General features: G+C 36.4%; 1 protein-coding gene across 2 annotated transcripts in view; it reads left to right on the top strand.

Moving 5' to 3' along the window:
• PJA2 (praja ring finger ubiquitin ligase 2) overlaps window positions 1-18,307 on the top strand; it is a 67,019-nt gene that overhangs the window by 12,729 nt on the left and 35,983 nt on the right. The window contains exons 2-5 of one of the 2 annotated variants that reach the window (XM_055315277.1): window positions 6,007-6,110; window positions 8,688-8,801; window positions 10,123-10,323; window positions 11,774-12,827. In XM_055315277.1, the coding sequence (XP_055171252.1) occupies window positions 8,771-8,801; window positions 10,123-10,323; window positions 11,774-12,827 (1,286 nt within the window). In that variant the 5' untranslated portion in view covers window positions 6,007-6,110; window positions 8,688-8,770. The remainder of the gene's footprint in view (window positions 1-6,006; window positions 6,111-8,687; window positions 8,802-10,122; window positions 10,324-11,773; window positions 12,828-18,307) is intronic. The other variant, XM_055315276.1, reaches the window with a different exon arrangement.

Raw genomic sequence — 18,307 nt, 5'->3', positions numbered from 1 at the left:
ACGTAGCAGCCTGTGACTTCAAAGTCTAGTGATTATTAGTACATTATTTGATTTGCTGCAATTGACTCTGTTAATTTATTAATGTGTCCACTTGTTTATAGCAATATATGGGAGTAATATTACCTTAATTCTTATTTATTGTGTATCTGCTGGTTATATCTAGTGGAATATTTTGCAGTTGTCTGTATGTAAAAGCAGCCATTTGTGCCTAGAAAAGATAAGAAAAATCCAGAGACAGATTAAAAACAATATGTGAGTATGAGAAATAATTTAAGTACAAGTTTAGATTGTTATTCAAAGTAGATACTTTATTAATCTCTTAGAATATTTACTTTGCCTTAGCAGCTTAAAATAGAGGAGATAATGTTAGTAAACTAAGTTAAAATATAATTGGTTCTAACATATACAAAACAGCCTGCTAGCAGCATTTGTCAGTTTGCATTATTGAATTTATAGCTCAAGTTTGATAATAATTACCAGAATTTTGTATGACTGAATAATTATTTTCCTGAAAGAAAATCAGGCTAGATAATTTTAGAAATTTGTTTTATGAGGAGTTTTAGGAAATAATTTTAGAACATAAATATAAGAGAATAAGGAACAAATTTTCCAATGAATTTGGAAGAGTAATCAAAACATTGCCCTTCAGATGGTTGGATTAAATTTATTTGCTTCTTAACTTTTCTGTTTCTAGGAAGGACACTTAAACAATGAGTTATTTATAAGCAGCCTACTAAATGGGAGGAAATGGTTGCAAATTATACATCTTTATCAGGGTTAATATTGAAAACATATTAAGAATTCATACAACTCAATAGCAAAAAAAAAAAAAAATCCAGTTAGAAAATGGGCAGAAGATATGAGTAGGTATTTTTCTGAAGACAACATATAGATGGGCAGCGGGTACGTGAAAAGATGCTCAACATCACTAATCAGAGAAATGCAAATCAATGAAATATCAACTTACATCTGTTAGAATGGCTTTTAGCAAAAAGGCAAGAAATCACGAGTGTTGATGGGAATATGAAAAGAAAGAAACCCTTGTGCACTCTTGGAGACCATATAAGCTGGTGCAGCCACTATGGAAGGCAGAATGGAAGTTTCTCAAAAAAATAAAAATAGATGATCCAGCTATTCCACTCCTGGGTATTTATCTGAAGAAAACAAAAATACTAACTTAAGAAGATATATGCACCCCCATATTCATTACAGCATTATTTACAACGGCCGAAATATGGAAATAGCCTAAGTGTCTGTTCTTGGATGAATGGATAAAGAAAATGTGGTATAAAGCCAAGGAATACAGAGGTTTACTGGCATTCACCAGAAGCCAGAAGTGCGAAAAGGATTCTCTGCTAGAGCCTTTGGAAGAAAATATGCTGCTATTGACTCCCTGATTTTGAACCCTTAATCTCCAGAACTATGAGAGAATAAATTTGTCATTTTAAGAAAAAAAAAAAAAAGAAGAAGAAGAAGAAGAAAGAAAAGAAAAAGGAAAGCAGGAAGGAGGGAAGATTTTCCTGGAGAAGAAAAAAGATGCAGTGTGTGTGTGTCCTTGCATGCACACACAATGGAGTATTATTCAACCATAAAAAATAATGAGACCATGCCATTTTCAGCAAAATGGATGGACCTTGAGAGCATTATACTTACTAAGACACAGAGAGACAAATACTATATGATCTCATATGTGAAATTAGTAAAAAAAAAAAACAAAAAACAAAACTCATAAAGCTCATAGATACAGAGAACGGATTGGTGGTCACCAGAAGTGGGAGTGGGAGGCCAGCAAAATAGGCAAAGAGGGGTAAAAGGTACAAACAAACACTAATATGTCAATTATACCTCTGTTGTGTGTGTGGTGTTTTGTTTTTTTTCTTTTGAAGTGTGTTATTTTTGGCTCCCAGCACATAAGGTCACAGGGGTATAGATCCAAGCTTTCAGGTGAAATTCTTTTGGAAATTTAACTGATTTCTCCTTCTCTTTGACTAAAATTTCACTTAAATCAGCCAGATTTAAATTCTAAAAGTAAGTGTTCCTGATTCAGTAGCTTTTTAGTAAATATTCATTAGATAACAATATAGGAGCTAAGCGGCAGTTCTGACGTTGCCTGCAAGCAAAACACCAGTATAATTTATTTTGACACTGTCAACCCTAACATGGCACTTCCTATGCTGAGAATGAGTATATCTTTTAAAAGGGAGAAAATACACTTTTATGAGTTGGTATTAGAAAATCTTTGTTCTAGTAAAAGGTAGAAGTATGAGAAAATCTAGTATCTAAAGTATACGTAGTTTAAATTATTTGTATTTTTTACTTATTACACTATAATTTGTTTTGCTTCAATAGACCTAGCAGCTCTGAGCATTTGTATCTCATAGTTTCTGAGTCAGAAATTCTGGAGCAGCCTGGCTGAGTGGTTTGTCTCACAGCCTCATGAGATTGCAGTCAGGATATAGGTCGGGATTACAGTCACCTGAAGGCTTTATTGGGACTTAAGGTGCTGCTTCCCTGTGTGGTTCATTCACATGGCTATTACTGGAAGACATCAGTTCCTTCTGGCTCTTGGCAGGAACTGCCAGTTCCTCAACACGTGGACTTTAGGATTACTGGAATGAGCTCATGATATAGCAGCTTGCTTCTTCCAGAGAGTGAGCTAAGAGAGCAAGGAGGAAGCCACAATGCCCTGTATGCCCTGATCTTGTGCATTATACGTTGTCACTGCTGTCACATTGTCTTCAGTAGAAACAAATCACTAAGTACGATCCACACTGAAGGGGTACAGATTCTGGTTTTTGAAGAAAGAATATCAAAGAATTCATACAACAAAATTGTTCATTTATCCACTTGTTCAGCCGTTTACATACATGTTATGTTAGACCATGTACTAGAAGCAGTGCATTTAATAGACATAGTGCATTCAAGTAAAAATAAAACAAAGCATTTGTCTTTAAAATCACCACTCTAAGTCCTACTGCTTTCCCTTTACCTATTCTTTTGAGGGTTGTTTCTGTTGTCTCTTTATAGCTGCTTGCATAATGATGCTAGTTAAAATGATAAGGTGATGACTTCTAGGCTAATAAGATCTAGAATTAATACTTTGTTGATTGACTCCTTTAATTCTTAACAGCACATGTATATAATTTGCTTTATGATAATTAGTAATATATAAAAATCCCAAAGATTTTGAATTGAATAATTGTCATAGGTAGAGGGGAATCATAGGTTACTTATCAAGTGAATAATAGTACAAGGAGTGAGAGACTAATTCAGCAAAGCAAGCATCTTTTCAGAGGGAAGGAACTCAGAGACCGAATGTTTCTGATTCAGTTGTGATACAAATTTGGAACTGATGAATAACTATTTATCTGACACACCACTGTGGTGGTTATTTCTTGTTATTCATCCTCTCTCCTTCCTGTTCTGCTTTTTTCTTTTTTATATTGAAATGAGATTAGCACTTTTGTAGATACTTGACTATGGCTGGCCCTAGGGGAAATAAAAACATTTAGTATCTGCAGAGAGGTTCTAGTCTACATTCCATTCATAACGCATGAACCACTATTGAAAGTAATAGTAATAACAATAATAAGAAAAAGCAGAGAACAAGAAAGGAAAGTATCAGAAATTTATTTATTTATTTATTAAGATATTTTAAATTTACTTATTCATGATAGAGAGAGGCAGAGACACAGGCAGAGGGAGAAGCAGGCTCCATGCAGGGAGTCCGACACAGGACTCGATCCCGGGACTCCAGGATTGCCCTCGGCCAAAGGCAGGCGCCAAACCACTGAACCACCCAGGAATCCCCGGAAAGTACAAGAAATTTAAAAGATTATTACAGAGAGTATTGGAAGGCTGGAAGTAAAAGTAGATGAAGCTTACCATCTCAGAGTGAAAATGAGAAAGATAAGTTTACAGACAAAGGATTCATCTACGTAAGCCAAATACAGAGAAAATAGGAATTTTTAAAAAGGACGTCTTTGAGACAAATTGACAGGAATCTTTAAAACCTAATCAGGCCTCTGTAGGAGAAATTTTAAAATGGCCTACCCCTAAAACAGTCCTTGTGACATTATAGAATATCATTTATTAAGAGGATATCCTAAATATTCCAGGAAGAAAAATTTATTTACTTACTAAAAAATGAGAACTAAATAAGCAGGATGGGATGCTGTATGCAACATGAGATGCTAAAAAACAGTGCCTCTCAGAGTTTGGAAAAAATGGTGTTGTCTTGCCCTAACCTAAAGCGTGCAAGGACCCAGAGTTTACCTTCTTACATAAAATTTCTGAAACAATTACTTGATCTTCTAGTAAAGACAGAGACACACACCTCCATATTGTGTGTCCCATTGTGAACATGGGATTCAAATCAGGAGACTTAGAAGTATAACCAAACGTTATCAGAGCAGGGGTCACAAGCCTTGAGAACAAGTAGACTAAGTTTAGATGAGGATGTTGGAGGGCTCAGAAGAGAATATCTTTAGGAAACAAGTGGAATCGCATTAAAGAATTTTTCAGGGGCACCTAGGTGACTCAGTCGGTTAAGTGACCAGCTCTTGATCTCAGCTGAGGGCTTGATCTCAGGATCCTGAGATCCTGAGTTGGGCTCCATGCTGAATATGGAGCCTATTAAAAAAAAAAAAAAGAAAAACCCTGTTACTCAGAAACCGTGATTCCCAGTTTTCCTGTACTCTTTTCTGCTCCAGTTTTCTCTAACTGTCTATTGACAGTATTCTCATCAGGCTTTTATATCCACCGTTCTAGCCAAGGTGCCCTTGTCGAGATCTTCAGTATCCTGCATGTTGCTAAGTTCAGCAGCCAGTTGTAGATCCTTTTCATACTTTATCTCTTAGCAGCATTTGGCACAGTCGTCAGTTCTTCTGTCTGAGGCACTCTTCATTTGGCATCCACACTCCGGGATTTTCCTTTTCTCTCATTGGCCTCTGTCAGTTTTTCTGATACTTCTTTTTTCCTGGCCTCCTCGTGTTGGATCATCACAGGGCTCAGTCCTTAAACTTTTTTCCTTCTCCAAGTACACTCAGATGTCCTGTCTTCCAGGCTCATGCCTTTTTGAATATTATCTATATACTGATGACTCCCACATTATGTTGGCAGCTCAGTGTTTAGTCAACTGCAGACTCCTATCAGTTCTACTAGAGTGTCTGATAGGAGTCTCAAATTCATACATCAAAAACCAAACTGAAGAGACTGGGGCCCCTGGGTGACTCAGTGGTCGAGTGTCTGTCTTGGGCCCAGGGCGTGACCCTGGGGTCCCACATCAGGCTCCCCACAGAGAGCCTGCTTCCTCCTCTGCCTGTGTCTCTGCCTTTCTCTCTCTCTGTGTCTCTCTCATGAGTAAATAAATCTTTTTTTTTTTTTTTTTTTTAAAGTGCATTGAAGATACCTTCTCCAAACTTGCTTCTTCCACAAATTTTCCTATTTCAGTTCATGGTAATTCTTACGTTTCTAGTCAGCCAGGCTATAAAACTTAGAATCAACCTTGATTCCTTACCTTATTTTATAACCTTTGTCAGAAGATTTTGTGGACACTGCTTTCGCAGTCAGCACCTCTGTTTTTACCCTGGTCTAAACTATTGTCTCTGGCCAGTATGATTTTGAAAGCTTTGCAACCAGGCTCCTGGCCTCTGACCGTGTTCCTCTTCAGTCTATCCAAAACAGTAGCCAGAGTATTCCTCTTAAAACAGAAGTGAGGTAATATCTGTTCTGTGTTCAGAACTCTTCAGTGGTGGTCCAGCTCATTCAGTATAAACCTACATTGCTTGCATCATCCTGTGAGGGCCCATGTTATCTGTCTGTTGCACCTCACCCCCATCACACCCACCCTAATTAATTTTCTAATCTCACCTGTTGCTCTCTTGTTCACTCCATTTCAGACTTCTTGTGGTGATCACATCTGGAAGTTCTCAACTCAGGAACTTTCTTTTATTCTGCCCGAAATGTTTTTTTCCCTAGATTGACACATGGCTTTCTCCCTCACAGGTGTTTGCTCAGATGATCCTTCTCAGTGAGGTTTTCCCTAGCCACCCTATTTTAAGTTGCACACCCTCAGCAACTCTTTATTCTCTGGTTTATTTTGCTCCATGGTATGTATTGTCTATTTATTTACTTCTTTTTTTTAATAATAAATTTATTTTTTATTGGTGTTCAATTTGCCAACATACAGAATAACACCCAGTGCTCATCCCGGCAAGTGCCCCCCTCAGTGCCCGTCACCCATTTCCCCCCCCACCCCCCCGCCCTCCTCCCCTTCCACCACCCCTAGTTCGTTTCCCAGAGTTAGGAGTCTTCATATTCTGCCTCCCTTTCTGATATTTCCTATCCATTTCTTCTCCCTTCCCTTCTATTCCCTTTCACTATTATTTATATTCCCCAAATGAATGAGAACATATAATGTTTGTCCTTCTCCGATTGACTTATTTCACTCAGCTATTTATTTACTTCTTGTTTTGTATAGTGTTAATACCATAATTTTAGAAGGGCAGGAATATGGACAAGTATTTGTCCTCTTTGTTCATTATTGTATCCTCAGTACTGGAAATAGTGCCTGGAACATGGTGAAATAAAGCTTTATTCTAAAGAAAAGACTTTGGGGGCGCCTGGATGGCTCAGTGGGTCAAGTGTCTGCCCTCGTTTGGCTCCGGTCATGACCCCCAGGGTCCTGGGATGGAGCCCTGGGTCAGGTTCCCTGCCCAGTGGGGAGTCTGCTTCTCCCTCTCTCTCTGCCTGCCATTCTACTTGTGCATGCGCATGTGCTATCTCTATCAAATAAATAAAATCCCTAAAAAATAAAAGACTTAGGGTGAAATACTCATGAACTTAAATCCATGGTCATCCTTTACAATTGCCACATACTGTACTGTGAATATGTGAAGATTTAAATTATTTCAGGTCGCTTTTCTTAGTACTAAAACAATATTAATTAGGGTTTATGTTTTTGCCAGTATGGTAAGTTTTTTTTTTTTTTTTTTTATTGGTATTATTTACCCTTTAGCTGTTGCTAACAGTATGACTTGGTTCAGATATATTAGAGGATCACAACCTGTTACTGAATTTATAATTTAATGGGAGAGTGTATATCTGTACTCCTAGTTGTATATTAATACATAATAATCTATGACTAGACACATAACATATATGGTTAAGCTCATTTGCAGAACTATCTTTTTTTGTATGCTTTTTTTACTTTTAAAATTTGAACACAATTAACATATAATGTATTATTGTTTCAGAGGTAGAGTTCATGGATTCATCAGTCTTATATAACACCCAGGGCTCTTTACATCCCTCACGTGCCCTCCTTAATGTCCATCCCCTCCCCCCGCCCCTCCAGCGACCCTCAGTTTCTTCCCTTTGGTTAAGAGTCTCTTATGGTTTGTCTCCCTCTCTGATTTCATCTTGATTTATTTTATCCTCCCTTCCCCTTTGATCCTCTGTTTTGTTTCTTAAATTCTACATATGAGTGAGAGCTTATGATAATTGTCTTTCTCTGATTGACTTATTTCCCTTAGCATAATACCCTCTAGTTCCATCTTCATGGTTGTAAAAGAACTATCATCTTCTAATAAGTGGTGATGGTCAGTTAGCAATAGCTCCAGTGTTTAAGTAAATAAGGTGTTTAAATTGAAACGTAAGCCCTTACCACAGTTTTTTAAAAAGCACAGTTTGCAACTTTTGAAATAATGGATTAATTTATTTAAAAAAAGGTCTTTTTATATTTGTTACATTATAATATTTAGTTTTTCCAATTTGGGATTAAATATTTGGGATAAAAATATCTGAATGGTAAATTGATTATTGTAAAGAATATCATTTTTTTTTTAAGATTTATTTATTCAGAGAGAGAGAGAGAGACAGAGAGGCAGAGACACAGGCAGAGGGAGAAGCAGGCTCCACGCAGGAAGCCCGACGTGGGACTCGATCCCGGGTTTCCAGGATCACACCCCAGGCTGCAGGCAGCGCTAAACTGCTGCGCCACCGGGACTGCCCAAATATCATTATTTATACACATTAATTTTTAATCGTCATAAGCCATTTTACATTTTTTAGGTATTTTATTTATTCATTCATGAGAGACACACAGAAAGAGAGAGGCAGAGACACAGGCAGAGGGAGAAGCAGGCTCCATGCAAGGAGCCCGATGTGGGACTCAGTCCCAGGGCCCCGGAGTCACGCCCTGAGCCAAAGGCAGATGCTTAACCGCTGAGCCACCCAGGCGTCTCGATTATACATTTTTAAAATGTATAAAGTCTGTATTCTTAGGGTTAACTTCTTTTAACAGTGCCAGGGCTAAAGGAGCTATAGTGCTTGATGGAGAAGCAAAGATAGCATAGTGTGGTAGACTCCCAGATATTTTGGTCAGATACTTCATTCAACGCTTATCCCAGTGTATTTGCTTATTTACTTTTAAATTATCATTTATCATTGTTATCATTGTCAGTCTTAAGGATGATACATATTTACAACAAGGTTTTTCAAGAGGAGATGTAACTTTTCAAATAGCCATTTTGGTAGTCTAAAGGTTTTTGATGGCCTTGTCAGATTAGATTATATTTTTCTGATAATGGAGCTAACAAAGAGCTTCACTAGGAGGAGTATTAGTTTTGTCATTTTTGTTTTGTGCTTTTTGTATTATTTTGTTTTCATCCATTGTTTCTTTGTAGGAATTGTCTGCAGCTTATCGTGTGAGTAAAAACTAGATCACATCCATAATTGCACTGAACTGGGCCCACGAAAACTGCCATATATGTCACAGTATACTGAAAAAGAGCCGGCAGGTAAGTGAAGTGTCTGTGTCAGTTCTGCATTGAGGATTTTGTGTTTTCCTCTCTAGATACCTGGAGTACAGTATATAACGTGGGATCATGGTCTTATTTAAGGGCATTTTTGGTCCACATATTGAATATTTGTAAAGCTTAATTACTAAGTTTTGATATGAAAATAAGTATACAAATTCTTATATTTTCTTTCTGTACTTCCTTGGCTTCTCTTGTGCTTTACATTTTGGAGACTGTTCCGGAATTGTTAAGGGCACTGGTTCCAAAGTCATTCTATTCAGTTATTGGACAAGTTGCTAAATACTGAATTTTAACTTTAATTTTTTGATCTTTAAAATGAAGTGCAGTATCTACCTCATAGGTTATTGAGGGGAATAAATAACTATAAAACTTGAGAACTGTATGTTATAAATACATACATGTTTTTCATTTGTGCTTGAAAGCAATTATATTTCTTATTTCAATGCAATACAACAAAAATACGTAACTGTTCTATTAACTGACTGTTTCATATACTGTTGCAAAATATTTTATCTAGCTCTTGTGTAATATATGTAAAATCTAATTGACTAAAGAAAGTTGAACTTTTTTATATATAGATATGGTAATGTTCTTAAAGGTGCTGCTGTTTACTGCTATGTGTCCTTCAGCCATCAGAACTTAGTATTTAAGTTGTGCAAGTGTTTCTGGCTTTTCCTACCGTAATGTATACCATTGGTAGTTTTGGAACATTGAGGTAGCATGTCTTTGACTTGGCTCATCACTGTGTTCTTTTGGAGAATTTTATCTGACCCTAATCTTTGGGCTATGTTTTATTATGGTCCAGTTGGTTCTTCATGATAGATAGTACAACTGCCAGTTAAAGAAGTTACCTGTTATCTTGGGTAGGAATGTATTCACTCTTAATGTAATTAAAATCAGCATTTCATGTGCTAGTAATTCAACAAATAAGTATTAAGCAGTTATACATAAGGTACTTTGCTTATAATAATTTGGAGAATTATTGTCCCAATCATTAATGAGCTTTTTTAGTATGGTGTATGAATTTGGCATATGAAAAATTGTTTTTAGTAGGTCACATCATAAAAATCTAGACTATCTTAAAAGTACCAAACTTTAAAAGCTTTTTTTTGGAGGGGTAAAGAGGCACATAACTCTCTAACATGTTTCATGTCTACCTTTCACGTATGTTTTACAGTATTAGTAAAGTATACAGAATGTTCAGTAGCAAGTAATAGGATGTATGTTGAACTAATATCCCTGCTGGTCACCAGAATAAAAATCATTGTGTGCCTCTCTTATTTTCAACTCTGTTTTTCAGCAATGGATCAAGAATCCAGCAAGGCTGCCTGGCCCAAACCAGCAGGAGGGTATCAGACAATCACAGGCAGGAGATACGGAAGAAGACATGCCTACGTCAGTTTTAAACCGTGTATGACCAGGCACGAAAGAAGTTTAGGTCGAGCTGGTGATGACTACGAAGTGTTGGAACTAGATGATGTTCCAAAGGAAAATCCCACAGGTGTGCGACATGGAATTACATAAGAGCTGTTAGTAGCATGTAGGAATTGATCTTGTAATATTTGAAATTGTGTGTGAGCTTTATGTGTCTATGAGTACAATCGTGTACATTTCCTATCAAGAAATTCAATTTTGATACTTTAATTGAATTTGATATTAATACTATATACATTTAAACCTAGAAGAAAATAGAATACAGCCAATTGTTAAAATATAGTTATACTGCCTTGGCAGTGATTACCTTCTCACATCCTTCAGCCAGTGGAAATCTTCGTCTCTCAATCAAAAAAATTTGCAGTGTGAGCTGAATATATTTTTCTTGCATATTATGTTGAATAGCTTTTTTGTTTTAATTGTAGCCCCAAATAATTTAGCTTGGCTAATTTGATTTTTTTAAATCATTTTATGAGATACAAATGTCAAGTAATAGTTATTTAATTAAAATTTCTTAATATTCAGTGGTTTGAGAAAGTATTTTGCAGATACCCATATACTATAATTGTACATTTTGGGGCTGGAGTGTGGTCTTCTTATTCTGAGTAAATTTGATAATTCTACATTATTTTTACTGTCATTTATAAACAAGAGTCAAAATTATTAGCTGATAAGTTCATTCTGTTAAAGTAGCCTTTCTGTGATTTGACAAGATTGATCCTTAGTTATTTCTAACTTACAAATTTTTATTACAGTAATTCTCAGATACCTTCATTTTTTATTATTACAATGGTAGTCATAAAAGGTAGTCAAGCTTAAAAGTGATTTGTAGAAATGATTTTATTCTTGTCTCAAGATTGTAACAAACGATGGCAGAGAAATTCAGCATGTTGTCTTTTTTGTTCTTTTGTAATCATAGCTATCACATATCTAAAGTTAACACATTATTATAGATATATTATAAAAAATCCATTTGGGGGATACAAATCTAATATTATATATCTGGAGACTGAGATATAATCTTCTGAATTGACATCGAACCAATAGAGTTTCATTTCTGTTAGATCTATAGCCCATTCTTTTATCTATCAAAAGTACTGTTGAAGTTTTTTTACCTGCATGTAATAAAAAAAGTTAAGTTTGAATTGTGTGCCCCAGCAGCTGGTAGGGCAGATTGGTTACCCTGTGACTTGACTTATGCCTCTCATTGTGTAGTTTTTCACTAGCCTCTCCTTTTAATGTCCTATACAGAATGTTTTAGGTATAAGGATTTACGTGGAAAACTTCCAAAGACATGTGACGGAGAGGTTACTGAGGGGCTACACAATGGCATAAATGATCTCGTAGGGTAACCAGGGTGCCCTCTCAGTTAAAGGTAGGGAGAACAGAAGTCCTGCTGGAGAAACTCACTTGTATTCAAGTGGGTAATAATTGGCATAATTTCTACTTGAATAGTCATTATTAAATAAAATTATATCTAATTGTCTCCAAATATGTTTTCTTTGTTCTCTATGAAGGTTCTAGTCCATTGGATCAAGTTCATTCTTCTTTACCCAATGACCCTTTATTTGAAAAAAGTGAAACTGAAGTTCCCATTTGTGATACAACATTGAATGAAACCATTGAGAGCAGTCCATCCTTCGCTGCAGTGCATCATAATGAGGAGGGCAGGGAGACTTTAGGAAGCAGTACCGATCTTCATAATCACTCTGAGGGAGAATATACTCCAGAAGTTTGCAGTGCTTCAAGTGTACAAAATGGAATTTCACTGGTTCAAACGGACTCTTACAATCCAAACGGCCCACATGGAGAGGCCAATGACCGTCTTCAGCTTTCTGCAGAGGTTGTGGAAGGTGGTGGATATCAGGAAACATTGGGCAATACAATATTTGAGTTGGCAAATGGAGAGGTAGAGGCATACACTGCTCTTTCACCACCAGTTCCCGCTTTCAACTGTGAAGTAAGAGATGAATTTGAAGAGTTAGATTCAGCACCGTTAGTCAAAAGTTCTGCTGCTGATCCTGAGTTTGTCAGTCAGAACAATCAGGAATTTCAGAGGTCCTCTTCTGAAGATGAAGTTGTTAGAGAGAAACAACAAAATAGTACTAGCCAGGAGAGTCAGAGAGAAAGTGCAGCTGAAGATGCAGCATGTGCCCCTGGGCATGTCTGCCGTGAACAAAATACTAGTGAGAAGAACAAGAACCAGGGAAGTTTTCCTGAGCAGGTAGTGAGGCCCAAAGTTAGAAAACTGATAAGCTCAAGCCAGGTGGACCAAGAAACAGGTTTTAATAGACATGAGGCTAAACAAAGAAGTGTTCAGAGATGGAGGGAGGCTTTGGAAGTTGAGGAAAATGGCTCAGATGACCTCTTAATAAAATGTGATGACTACGATGGAGAACATGACTGCATGTTCTTGGATCCACCTTATTCAAGAGTGACTCGTAGGGAAACAGAACATAACCAAGTCACGGCAGAAAGTGGGGCCACCGCGGGAAGGCAAGAAGTCGTGGATAACACCTTCTGGAATGGCTGTGGAGATTATTACCAACTGTACGACAAAGATGAGGATAGGTAAGATTTCATGCAGTGCCTGGTCGGATTGTGTAGTCAGCACAGCAGTTTATTTCTAGTAACCGTCATGTTTGGTGCCTGGTCGGGGAATTAGGTATACTGACTTGCCAAATATTCTGATTTTCTGGGTGCTAAACACACGTGCAAATTCCTGGTTTGTTTTTTACAGAAACTTTCTTGGAGGCATTTCAGGAGTTGATAGAAGTTGTAAGTTCAGTCAATGATTATTAGTTATTACAAAAAAATAGAAATACTATGTATGTCAATTCATAGTACTTCAGTTAATAAAATGCAACGTTTATTGTAATAAAAAGGTAAACATTTTTCTTTTAAAGTAAACATTTATTCTACTTTTTTAAAAAGATTCTATGTTAATCCATCTTGGGCTTAAAAAGTGATTAAGAGGGCAGCCTGGTGGCTCAGTGGTTTAGCGCCACCTTTGGCACAGGGTGTGATCCCGGAGACCTGGGATTGAGTCCCACGTCGGGCTCCCTGCATGGAGCCTGCTTCTCCCTCTGCCTGTCTCTGCCTCTCTCCTCTCTTTGTCTCTCATGAATAAATAAATAAAATCTTAAAAAAACAGTGATTAAGATCACAGAAAATTTTGATAATATTGTATTAACTTTGCTAGTATTTGTTAATGTCCCCTGTTTCTCTGTTCTTCTTGTTGCTTTTTTTTATCACTAGGTTTATTTTCTACCTGTTTTTATGTAGTGTTTGGTTTTTGGTCACAGCTCAGTGTGGTGCATATTATCATTTCCCCCATTTATAGACATGGAAACTGAAGCACAGGAGAGTTAACTTCACAAGGTAACAAAGCTAGTAAATTTTGGAGCTGGAATTTGCATTTCTGTTATTGCCCAATCCAAATATACTGTTTTCAAGAGAACATAACTTTTTTTTTCCTCTTTTCTTTTCTTTTCTTTTCTTTTCTTTTCTTTCTTTTCTTTTTTCTTTTCTTTTCTTTTCTTTTCTTTTTTCTTTTTTCTTTTCGAGGGGAAGAGAGAGACCGAGCATGATTGGGGCAAGTCTCTAAAGGGACTAGAGAGGGAAGGGGCAGAGTAGTAGGAAAGGGAAGGAATCTTAGGGGCAGGCTCCATGCCCAGCACAGAGCTGGATGTGGGGCTTGATCTCACCACTCTGAGATCATGACCTGAGCCAAAATCAGAATCAGACACTTAACCAACTAAGTTACCAGGTGCCCAACAATTTTTCTTAGAATAAGCATGCTGGTTTCTAGTATATAATCTTTCCCGCCCCCAACACTGTAAGATTATAGAATGAAGAGAAATGGAAAAAATTTTTTTAACCAGAAAGTACTACAAAGGAAGACAGTTTTTCTTCTGAGTATGAATATATTTTATATATTTCATGCCATAAAATTAATAAAATATATTTGATTTTCTTTGGACATACGGTTATAAAGCTTCTATAATACAATGTAAATAACTTAAAACAGTTGACATATAATTTCTTTTACTATCTTTAAGTTTATAAACTTCAAGGATGGGGGAACCCTGGGTGGCTCAGCAGTTTAGTGCCTGCCTTCGGCCCAGGGCGTGATCCTGGGGTCTCGGGATCGAGTCCCACATCGGGCTCCCTGCATGGAGCCTGCCTGTGTCTCTTTCTGTCTCTCTTTCTCTCTCTCTCTCTCTCTCTCTCTCTCTCTCTCTCTCTCTCTCTTTGTGTCACTCTCATGAATAAATAAAATCTTAAAAAATAAAATTCAAGAGCTAGCAGACAATATTTATATAACCTGTTTTTTAAGCTTAAAGGTAAAATTATTTAAGAACTTTTGCCTAACCTATTTCTGTTTTTTTAGGTTGGGTCCACAATCTTTTATGTAAAATCTGCAGACTTCTTAAAATGGAAATTGACGGCAAAACCTGAATTGCTTGTTAGCTTGCTTGATGCAGATCTGGATCAGAGCTGACATGAGCCTTTGTTTGAAGCATTCCTAACATTTTGCTGCAGAAATATGAAAGTGTTTGATTACTGAGTTTTTTTGGCTTACTTCTAAATCTCAGGGGAAAAAATCTGAATTCCAAACATACTCAGTGCTAAGGTTTTTGGATTGGATTGTGAATTTTCATTATACCTCTAGCTTACTCTTAAAAAAAAATCAACTTAATAGTCTTAAATAACTTACCTTTTTGAAAGTGTGAGAGTGTTGCATTTTTCCTTAAGTGATATGTCAATATTCTAAGCAATAATAGGCTATTTTACAAATAGAATATACAGAGGAGGGAACACAGTAAACAGAAACTTTTTTTCTTTCACTTTAAAGTAATGTATTGATTTATAGAACCTGAAGTTGGGCTGTGCTTAAAAGATGGAACTAATTTTGAAGCAGTCATTAAGACACATTGAAATGGCCAGAAACAGGGTTTTTGTTTGTTTGTTTGCTTGTTTAAGACTACCATCATAGAATAAGTTCTCAAGGAAGACAGTTTTACCTAGAATTCTACTCACATTTGCATCTGTTGATAGTATTGAGATAGGTTTAGGACTGCATTGCAATAGTCTGGACAGTTTGAGTAATTGTTTCTGCTACTGTTTCTAGTTCCTCTACCTTCAACTCCCTGCAAAGGATCACAATTGCCAGAATGTTTTTTAATATGCTGTCAGAAAAAGTTTGAAATTTAATAACCATACATTCACACTTAATTTCATTTCTATCTCTTGTTCATCTACTTGATGTTTTACTATAGTCCTGCTGAATTCTGATAATAGCAGGTTGGAGAAATGGGGAAACAGTTCCTCTACAATAAGTGTCTTGATAAAGTATAAATACCCTTTGCCTTGAGTCTTTGAGGTTTTTTTTGGGTTTCCTTTGCTTTATAAAACTTAAAGATGCTATACTTGAAAATTTTTCTTGTCACGTTTGTATTATAATAGCTACAAATAGAACCGTCATGTCCAGAACTTAACTAAAACCTTGGTGACATTTTTAGTTATAGGAATTTTGGCCACTTTTAAAAAATATAATTCAAAAAATATATCGTTAATATATATACTTTAAAAGTGAAAAGTATTTGAATGAATGCCTGATCCGTTTCCTCCCTGAAAACTTTTAAATGATCACTTAATCGTATCTGAAACTTTACACTCTATGGAATAAGCATTGCAGTTGGTAGGATTGCTCTGAGCTGTTTGACGGGAACTGAACACCACCTTATTAAATTAGAATTGCAAGGGGAATTTAATAGGCAGTATGTAATTACCAGACTTGGAATTAGACCAAAGAGCTAAGGTTAACATACCGCTCTTTTGAAATACACCCTGAGAGCTTTAATAACTGAGGACAAGATCTTGAGTTTAAAAGAACCTTTAACCATGCCAGCACATTTTAACCTTGGGCCTAACTGGAGGAAGAGATATGCCATCCACTGAGCGCTTCTTAGAGCACTTGAGGTTTCCTTCAGGGTTTTTTTTCTGTCCCTAAGCCTTGACATCGCTTAAAATTTAAAGGTAAAAAAGTCCTTACCTAAGATAAAAATGTCGGGACACCTTTTTTGTTATTCATGATTTTGGGAAAATAAAAGGAATATCAGCTATTAGTTGATTTCAGTTTGATATATTCAAAAAGGATTTATTGAAATCCTCCTGTCAGACTTCTCCCAGGTACTCTGCAAATGCAAATAATAATGATTCCTGTTCCCTTGGTGTTCACCAGGCTTATGAGGAAGTTAAGACCTATAGTTAATTATCATGAGGCTAAATTAAGCTTCTTTCCTCTTCTCTATAAATTAGCTAAGAGCCAAGCAGGAGCTTCTCTGATATCCCTGTATCCCAACAAATAAAGCATCTGTGAGCAGCCAGCAAAGATCCAAAAGCATATGCTGTAACATTTGAGCAAATCTTTTTATCTTGTTTCCAAATTCATCGAAGTTTAGAAGGAGTAAATTAGGGATAAAGAGTTTTGTTCCTTAGACATGCTAGGGAGTTACAGATTACTGTATTCTGATATTTAGGGAAAAGACCAGAAAGTTGTAAAAGGCAGGCGCAATTCAGAACCATCTGGGCCTTATTTACTAAATTAAGCACCTTATAGATTTGAATAACTACCATTTGTATCACTATATTACAACATAGTTTGTTGTTGATAGTGCTAAAATGTCCCAGACTGCTTAGGTTAGACTTACTATACTGTCTGAAAATGCAGTAATAACTGTCTGAAAATGATATGTCAACATAATTTCCATCCAGAGTATTTTCAATAAAATTCAGAAAGTATTTTTGATCCTCAGCTAGTCAGATAACAAAATTATCCAGATTTTCAGTTTTTCTAGGCTCATAGTAGTTCAGTTTTTATGGATGTGATAAATGCCAGGGAAGACTAACAAAACAGTTTGTTGGGGAATTTAAGGAATAAGTGCTTTGGATGCTAAGGGGTTGCTTTTGGATGCTTTTATGTCTTATTTCTATCTAAGATTTGTACTAACACAAAGTACCTTATCTAGAAATCATATTTTATTCTATATGTGAAAAAAGTGTTTTTGGTTCACAATTGAATGTGAAAATGTAACATTTAAGTTAATAGTTGTCTGCTGTTGAATATAGCTGTAAATTTTAACAGGAGACAATACTTAAAAGACCATATGAAAAACAAAGTGGTACTTAGTTTTTATTTTGAGAATTTAAAACATTTAACTCATTGGCTTTTATATTCAAGGGCAAATGGGTCCTCACTATTCTGTGATCTTTTTTAAAATTTTTAAAAGATTTTACTTATTTATTTACTAGAGACACACAGAGGCAGAGACACAGGCAGAGAGAGAAGCAGGCTCCCTGCAGGGAGCCTGGGGCGGGACTTGATCCCAGGACCCTGGGATCATGACCTGAGTCCCCAGGCGCCCCTCTGTGATCGTTTTGTGTCCTATTTGTTCTGTTGGTTATTCGACTTGAAAAGTTATTTTTAAATCTTTTCTCACTCTACTTTAAGTTCCATACACTCTTAAAACTCTTAGGAGAGAACTTTGTTTCTTGCTTTCCTTGGGTAGTAAAATAATTAAATCTGAGCTTGTTTTCCTGTTCACCATATTGCAGCATGTTAGTATCCTTTCCTGTTTTTAATTTTTTCTTCAGTGAAGAGAGATGACTCGTCCATTCTGTGTCTATAGTTATATCTTACACCTGACTTTATTATTCTTATACCAGAATTGCTTCTGTCCACCTCATTCTGTATTTTTCTAAATCCTGAGGGGAAATCTTCACTTGATCTTGCTTTTCCTTTAACAACTGGCCTGTTTGTCTTCTCTTCCATTGCTGAATTTTCAGAATAAGTTTTCCATACCCACTGTTTCTATTCCTGCACTCTGCACTTTTAAAGGCCTTGAAACTTACAGTACTATTTCTCTATTCTCTGATGTTAGCAGTAACCTCCTCCTTCTCACAGCCAGTTGAATTGCCTTGGTACCCGTGTTTTTTTACTTGAGTGCTACTGTTGAGCACTCAAGTTTGTCACTCTCTATAATTTC

Source organism: Nyctereutes procyonoides, unplaced genomic scaffold, assembly GCF_905146905.1.
Source record: "Nyctereutes procyonoides isolate TBG_1078 unplaced genomic scaffold, NYPRO_anot_genome, whole genome shotgun sequence".
Lineage (NCBI taxonomy): Eukaryota > Metazoa > Chordata > Mammalia > Carnivora > Canidae > Nyctereutes > Nyctereutes procyonoides.
Note: the sequence above shows the minus strand (reverse complement) of the source record. Positions and strands in the feature narration are given on the sequence as shown.